Here is an 8,472-nt window from a genome sequence, read left to right as displayed (position 1 = left end):
TCAAAATTTCCAAGCTTTTTCTATACCCCATTTCTAACAAATCCGATTTGTAATACCATTGGCAATAGAGTCAAGGGACTGATTCTGCAATCAAACGAAAGGTCTGTTACGTACTATTATATATTTTATTTCTGAGTTAAAAGCAATAATACAAGGGACTGATTCTGCAATTCATTCATTTTATTACGATGTTTTGTTCTGGAACAAAAGGAAGAAGTATCTTCCAACAATAATTCAAACTTAGCCGCCTGAGGCTGCGCTGTTCTTTCCCATTCATTTAGCATAGCCGCCTCAAATCCTTTAAAAAGAAGATTTGCTTTCCTTACAAAGTATACACCTTGATACAACACACACCTGTATCATCTTCAATCTCCCATCTCCCATATAACGATTTGTATCTTTACAGACTACACCATCTACAAGATACATTTTCTCTCTCTTCCCCATAAATATCACACTGTTCTTCGACTTTCATCAAAAAACCCCACCAGGTTTTTAATTACTTCAGGGGAGTTCATACAAAATTTGGATTCTTGGCCAAAAATTTGGGGGTTTTGATTAGCGTTTTCAGTAACAATGGATGGAAGTGACATATACAAAGCGGCAAATAGTATAAGGTTAGGGAGTTTAAGAGCAGGGAGTACACGAGTACCAAGTTTAAGATCTGGAAGTACTTCAGTATGGAGGAATTCCGGCATGGATGTTTTCTCGAAATCTTCCCGCGAAGACGACGATGAAGAAGCTCTTAAATGGGCTTCTCTTGAAAAGCTACCAACTTTCGATCGTTTAAAGAAAGGTTTACTTTTCGGATCAACTGGACCATCTAACGAAGTTGATATCGACAATCTTGGAGTAGAAGATCGAAAACATTTACTCGATAGGCTTGTCAAAACTGCCGATGAAGATAATGAGAACTTCTTGTTGAAGCTCAGGGCCAGACTCGACAGGTTACCATTTTCCCTCTTTATTATTATTATTATTATTATTATTTTTCATTTCTTGATTTCAATCGTGATCGTTTAATGATTTTTTTTGGGAATTTTGTAGAGTTGGGATTGATTTGCCGACAATCGAAGTTAGATATGAACATGTCACTGTCGAAGCAGATGTTAACACTGGTAGTCGAGCTTTACCTAGTTTCATTAACTTCCATATTGACTTTTTCGAGGTAAGAATTCAATCGAAGTCAGATTTGATCTATTTAATAATACTTTTACTTAATTTTTTCTGTTCATGTTTATGTCTCATAGGGGTTATTGGCTAGATTCAATCTACTTCCGAATTCAAAGAAACATATAACTATTCTCGATGATGTTAGTGGTTGCATTAAATCTAGCAGGTGATAAAAACAATTTTTTTTTTTTTTCATTAAAATTATATATTAAATTAATAGTACTCATAATCTTTAACAAAACTTATGTAGAATGACATTACTTTTGGGTCCACCGAGTTCTGGGAAGACGACCCTCTTGCTAGCTTTGGCTGGGACACTCGACAAATCGCTTAAGGTAAATTTACATCTTTACCCCTTTGTGGATCTTTATCGTCACCCTTCTAGAACTTTAACTAATTGGTTTTTTCGTAAATATAGAGTTCTGGTAAGGTGACTTACAATGGGCACGAGTTGCATGAATTTGTACCCGAAAGAACTTCAGCTTACATCAGTCAAAATGATGTCCACATTGGAGAAATGACTGTGAGAGAAACTTTAGCTTTTTCAGCAAGATGCCAAGGAGTTGGTTCACGTTATGGTTAGTTTCAAATTATTTTTCTGTTTTCGTTCATTATTCTTTTTTGAAATTTATAAAGTTTTGTATAACATAATTTGTACAAAAAATTACAGAGATGTTGGCTGAATTGTCGAGAAGAGAGCGAGATGCAAACATAAAACCTGATCCCGATATTGATGTCTTCATGAAGGTAGCAAAAGATTGAATAAAAAAACAATTTTTTATTTTTTTTTTAATCTTTCATGATCGAAATTCAAAATCTTTATTCTTTTTCATTCAGGCTGCTGCTACTGAAGGTCAAGAAGCTAGTGTAGTAACCGATTATACTCTGAAGCTATTGGGATTGGACATCTGTGCAGATACCATGGTAGGGGATCAAATGATCAGGGGTATATCCGGTGGACAAAAGAAACGTGTAACAACTGGTAAAAATTTCAACTTTTTTTTAATCTTTTTTTTTTCAAAGATTCTTTTGATTAATAAGGTTAAAATGGTGAAATGTTACTTTACTTACAGGTGAAATGATTGTTGGACCAAATAAGGTTCTTCTCATGGACGAAATTTCAACAGGGCTTGATAGTTCCACTACTTACCAAATCGTGAATTCACTTAAACAATTTCTTCACATTCTAGAAGGAACAGCCGTCATTTCACTTCTTCAACCCGCTCCAGAAACATACGACTTGTTTGATGACATCATACTTTTGACTGATGGCAAGATTGTATACCAAGGTCCACGTGAAAACGTTCTTGAATTTTTCGAATCAATGGGTTTCAAATGCCCAACAAGAAAAGGTGTCGCTGACTTCTTACAAGAAGTAAGTAGTAGTATATACTCGCCTTTGACTAAGTTTGTTGACATTTTGACTATCGTTGACTGATGTTGAAATTGTGTTTACAGGTGACATCGAAGAAAGATCAACAACAGTATTGGATGCGAAGAGATGAACCTTATAGATTTGTAACAGCTAAGGAATTTGCAGAGGCGTATCAATCGTTTCATGTTGGAAGGAAATTGGGAGATGCTTTGGCGACTCCGTATGATAAAAGTAAAAGTCATCCTGCTGCTCTTACGAATGAAAAATATGGTTTGAACAGGAAGGAGCTTTTGAAAGCTTGCACAGATAGAGAAATCTTGTTGATGAAAAGAAACTCTTTTGTCTATATCTTCAAATTGTTCCAAGTAAGTTTTGCGACATTGTTACCCTTCAAATTGTCCCAAATATTAGGTTTTTCTTCTGTAATTTGCGCTTTTAACATATTGGTTCTAATAATTCTAATCGATATCATATTTTTTTGTGTTTTCAGCTTACATTCATGTCATTAGTGACTTTGACTGTGTTTTTCCGAACTGAGATGCATAGAAATACTTTAGAAGATGGAGGATTGTATACCGGTGCTCTGTTTTTTGGTGTGGTTATGATTATGTTTAATGGGATGTCTGAAATTTCAATGACAATCGCAAAACTTCCTGTGTTCTACAAGCAACGGGATTTCCTGTTTTACCCCTCGTGGGCTTATGCTCTTCCATCTTGGGTCATCAAGATTCCCGTTTCATTTCTTGAAGCTGCTGTTTGGACAATTCTCACTTACTATGTCGTGGGGTTCGATCCTAACATCTCAAGGTAATTATAATCACCTTTCAAGATTATTGATTAAAAGTCAAAACTTGTATCTTTAATTAATCTTTACTAGTTTTGTTAAAAAACTTTTGCAGATTCTTCAAACAGTATGTGATTCTACTACTTGTTAACCAAATGTCTTCTGGATTATTTCGGTTCATTGGGGCTCTTGGAAGAAACATGATTGTTGCAAACACGTTTGGTTCATTTGCACTTCTGTTAGTGTTTGCTTTGGGTGGTTTTGTCCTTTCACGAGGTATTTAACTTTTTCAGAAACGTATAACGTGATTTCTTTTACTTCTATTTCTCAACTAAGACACGTTTATTATTTTTGTTAATTTATTGAAGATGATGTGAAGAAATGGTGGGTATGGGGGTATTGGTCATCTCCTATGATGTATGCAATGAACGGAATTGTAGTGAACGAGTTTTTAGGACATGGTTGGAGAACAGTAAGTTACATAAACCTTTGTTTTATCTTTTATGTGTTTATCTTATTCTATATAATCTTTCGAACTTACATTTTGAAATGTTTTTTTTATTGATAGCCTTTGAATGGGACAACACTAGGGAAAATGGTCATCACGGGTAGAGGGTTTTATGCAGAAGCTTACTGGTATTGGATTGCAGTTGTAGCCTTGATTGGATTTGTTCTTGTTTTCAACATCATGTTCGGTTTATCTCTAGCCTTGCTCAAACGTGAGTTTCATATCTTTGTGATATTAATCAAATCTTGTTATGGATGATTTTTTAATCTAACATTTTGTTTTTCTTGTTTTACAGCTTTTGGAAAAACTCAAGGTAACGCATCAGGTGATGATGATGAAGCAGCCGTTGAGTTATTAACTTTGAAGAAGGATGGAGACGAGGGCACTCAAATCAAGAAGAAAGGAATGATCCTTCCATTTGAACCACATTCAATTACCTTCGATGATGTCAAATACTCAGTCGATATGCCACAGGTAACATAATCGTAATTGTACTTGTAGATGGTTGAATTTGATGAATTCAAACGTGCAATATGAGAATTTTGCTGGAAAAACAATCTAAAAACCGGAGAAAAACCATGGGCCTCTACAGAGAAAAATTCACTAAACGATAAATTATTACAATCACATAGACAAAACTTTCAACCCGATCCCCTGTTATACCCACACCCTCCAAAGACTTAACTCACATATTTTTGCACTCTATAAAACACAAGTAGAAAATAAAAGAACCAAATACTTCAAGTGTATTTAATTAGGAAACTTTGACACCAAAATCTTGGACTCCACCTTTTTTGTTTCATTCTACCAATGTGGGGCAAATTCCTTCTTTCATATCAAGCAACAAATCTCAAAATTTTTTACTGATGGGTTTATGGAAACTAATGTAGGAAATGAAAGATCAAGGGGTGGGTGAAGACAGACTACTGCTACTCAAGGGTGTCAGTGGAGCTTTCAGGCCTGGTGTTCTCACAGCTCTAATGGGAGTCAGTGGGGCCGGAAAAACCACTCTTATGGATGTGCTTGCTGGCCGGAAAACTGGTGGCTACATCGATGGTGATGTCAAGATTTCCGGATATCCAAAAAAACAAGAAACATTTGCGCGTATTTCTGGATATTGTGAACAAAACGACATCCATTCACCTCATGTTACTGTTTACGAGTCTTTGCTATACTCAGCCTGGCTCAGGTTAGCCACAGATGTTGATGAACACAAGAGAAAGGTCCGTTATACTACCCTTTTTCAACTTTCAACATCTTTTCTTTAGCCAATTAGGGTTTCTCAAGTTGAATGTTGTTTGTTTACAGCAATTTGTAGATGAAGTGATGGACCTTGTGGAATTGAATCCATTGAAGGATGCGTTAGTTGGATTGCCAGGTGTCAATGGTTTGTCAACTGAACAAAGAAAGCGGTTAACAATAGCGGTTGAGTTAGTGGCTAACCCGTCTATAATATTCATGGATGAGCCGACTTCTGGTCTTGATGCGAGAGCTGCTGCCATTGTTATGAGAGCTGTGAGGAACACAGTCGACACAGGAAGAACAGTTGTTTGCACCATTCATCAACCAAGTATCGACATTTTTGAAGCTTTTGATGAGGTTAGAATTTGCACTTAATTACTATTCAACCATTCGTTCTTATGTTGTTCAATTTGCTCTAATCATAATCGGTTTTGCAGTTGTTCTTGATGAAAAGAGGAGGACAAGAGCTGTATGTGGGCCCCGTGGGTCGCCATTCTTGTGATATAATCGAGTACTTTGAGGCATGAAGCTATCTAATTAATAAATATGATTCAACTTGAAATACGTTCGAATTAAGTTTTCTAATCGTGAATGTTTTTGATAAAACAGGCTATTGATGGCGTAAGTAAGATAAAAGACGGATATAACCCTGCTACCTGGATGTTGGAAGTCAGTACTTCCGCTCAAGAACTTACACTCGGAGTTGATTTCACTGAAATCTACAGGAATTCCGATCTTTACAAGTGAGTATATAATCTTCCACTCTAAATATAATCATCTTTACTTATAATAAATGTTATCATCGTGTTGACTGGATGGTTGACTTGCAGGAGAAACAAAGCCCTAATTGCCGAATTAGGTGTTCCACGTTCAGGGACACAAGATCTATACTACCCAACTCAATATTCGCAATCTTTCATCATCCAATGTGTTGCTTGTTTATGGAAACAACGTTTGTCTTACTGGAGAAACCCTCCTTACACAGCCGTACGTTTTGTCTTCACCACCTTCATCGGGATCATGTTCGGAACCATGTTCTGGGATCTCGGTGGTAAAATGTAAGTCAATAGCAATTTTTAACATCCCAGACACACGTATCAAGATATTGTCTGCTTTAGGACACCTAACACCAGGACATCCCGAAGGGTCACCCATCCTAATACTACTCTCACCTAGGCACACGTAATTATACGTGTCGTGGAAGGAGAGGTATCCACACCCTTACAAGGAATGTTTCATTCCCCTTCCTATGTGTTGGATTGGCTTCCACATTCGACATTCGACATTCGACCTGTGCCCTAGCTCTGATATCAGTATTAACAATTTTACGTATTTCAGGGATACTCAACAAGATCTAGTGAACGCGATGGGTTCTATGTATGCTGCAGTTCTCTTCTTGGGAGTCCAAAACGCATCATCGGTGCAACCCGTTGTGGATGTTGAACGGACCGTCTTTTATAGAGAAAGAGCTGCAGGGATGTATTCCGCTTTGCCTTATGCATTTGCACAGGTAATGTTTTACACATTTATGATCGTAAACTCTCCCTATATGATTCTATTCGGTTTCTTAATGTTTTTATTTTTTTTATTTTTTTCAGGTTCTTGTGGAAATTCCGTATGTTTTCTCGCAAACAATGGTATACAGTGTCATAGTGTATGCTATGATTGGGTTCGAATGGACAGCTGCCAAATTCTTTTGGTATGCGTTCTTCCAATTCTCTTGTTTACTCTACATGACCTTCTATGGTATGATGACTGTCGCCATCACTCCTAACGCCAACATCGCCGCCATCATTGCCGCCTCGTTTTACGGGATATTCAATCTCTTTTCTGGATTCATCATTCCACGACCCGTAAGTTTCACTCATTAGTCTTTATTACCATTTCTTTTACAAATTCTTGTTCTAGTTCTTATATGTTGTTATGTTGTATTGAAATAACAACAGAGCATTCCTGTGTGGTGGAGATGGTATTACTGGGGAAATCCATTGGCATGGACTATTTATGGCATGGTTGCTTCGCAATTTGGGGACTATGAAACTAGACTTTCGAATGGTGAAACTGTTAAAGCTTACTTGGATAGGTTCTTTGGTTTCAAACATGATTTCCTTGGTGTTATTGCTGGGGTGCACATTGGATTAATTTTGTTCTTTGCGTTCATCTTTGCGTATTGCATTCGAGCCTTCAATTTCCAGAAGAGATAGTCTTGTTTTTGTTTGTGGTGGATGCAACACGTGTCAAATTATGTAACTACTTGTATTAAACTTGTGATTTGTTTTTGTTATGAAAGGAAGTATTCTTGTTTCCCATATGTTGTTTTAGTGAATGGTCTTTCTTGACGTCCTGCTACAACTAGACGGTTTATCTAGCTGGAGATTGATCGAGCCAATTGGTCTTTATTTAGGCTAATTGATTTTGGGTGGCGGGTGCTATATGCTATATCTACAACTAAATGAGTAAACGGGCTCTTGTTCAAGGTGTTGTGCTATAAATAGCGATTATCACTATCAAAATTCAAAACGGTTAGAGTTAACACTAATGATTTCTCAAAATTAATCCAAGAGTGAAAATACTAACTAATCACAATCCTCACTCAACTCTCTTGAATAACCTTACAACTTTCATTCACTCCAAACCTCTAATGGACAACTAAGCAATAATTTTTCAAATTCCCAATGACATATTCTTCATTTAGATGATCCGTTATACACACTAATTTTTCAAATTCCCAAGAATAACATATTCTTCAGTGAAGATCATCCGTTATGCCTACCACTAATCACTTTAGTGGTGGGTGCCACATCATCATCACAAACAACCACTAAAAGGTTGGTATACCCACCACTATAATCCTTTTATTTTTTGATTTTTAAATATATTTTTTTATTGTAGGGAGAGAGAAAGAAAGTTAGAGAGAGATAGAGAGAAATAAAAATATTGGACGATATTTTCCGTTGTGTGCACCACAATCCACCACTATTACTAGCTACCACTAAGTAGTGGGATGATGTTCACTATAGTGGTTAGTGGTCACATAGATCAGGAAAGGGCTTGTTGTTGGTATACCAGATGACCTCAATCTGTAGTGTTTTTTTTTTTTTTTTTTTTTTTTTTAAATCTGCACACTTATACAAAATTATAGTTTAAAAAAAACTATTTTTTATACTTAAAAGGCATTTTTTTAATGGCATTAAACTTATTTAACTTATAAGATTGATGAAATAAAGATTTTATTCTATTAAACTATTTTTATCATTTATTTATTTAGTACCCATCTAAAAATTAATAAACTTGATTAAAGGTGAATTATAGTTATGAAAATTGAAAGCCACCGAGGAACAATAAATAAACTCTAAGGTTCTAAAAAGCTCGTCATGGTTCCAAGACTTG

General features: G+C 36.1%; 1 protein-coding gene across 1 annotated transcript; it reads left to right on the top strand.

Annotated features, from left to right (window-relative positions):
• The first annotated feature begins 239 nt into the window (after positions 1-239).
• LOC145042976 (pleiotropic drug resistance protein 1-like) lies at positions 240-7,391 on the top strand. The gene is made up of 22 exons (XM_078991502.1): positions 240-947; positions 1,048-1,168; positions 1,251-1,339; positions 1,424-1,508; positions 1,592-1,751; positions 1,844-1,920; positions 2,011-2,155; positions 2,247-2,548; positions 2,632-2,913; positions 3,039-3,355; positions 3,448-3,608; positions 3,701-3,804; positions 3,901-4,051; positions 4,136-4,314; positions 4,731-5,063; positions 5,149-5,439; positions 5,520-5,603; positions 5,692-5,825; positions 5,913-6,140; positions 6,421-6,592; positions 6,681-6,935; positions 7,029-7,391. The coding sequence occupies exons 1-22, from the start codon at positions 577-579 to the stop codon at positions 7,284-7,286; spliced, it is 4,299 nt and encodes a 1,432-aa protein (XP_078847628.1). The 5' UTR covers positions 240-576; the 3' UTR covers positions 7,287-7,391.
• Positions 7,392-8,472: the final 1,081 nt, after the last annotated feature.

This window comes from Lactuca saligna, chromosome 4, assembly GCF_052625555.1.
Source record: "Lactuca saligna cultivar CGN05327 chromosome 4, ASM5262555v1, whole genome shotgun sequence".
Classification (NCBI taxonomy): domain Eukaryota; kingdom Viridiplantae; phylum Streptophyta; class Magnoliopsida; order Asterales; family Asteraceae; genus Lactuca; species Lactuca saligna.
This window is presented reverse-complemented; position numbering and strand designations above follow the sequence as displayed.

Bases quoted from the DNA above. Each gene is read 5' to 3' on its own strand.
- LOC145042976 (XM_078991502.1), top strand. From the start codon at position 577: ATGGATGGAAGTGACATATACAAAGCGGCAAATAGTATAAGGTTAGGG. The intron at 1,921-2,010 runs GTAGCAAAAGAT...TTTTTCATTCAG, and splicing joins ATATTGATGTCTTCATGAAG to GCTGCTGCTACTGAAGGTCA. The intron at 2,549-2,631 runs GTAAGTAGTAGT...TTGTGTTTACAG, and splicing joins TCGCTGACTTCTTACAAGAA to GTGACATCGAAGAAAGATCA.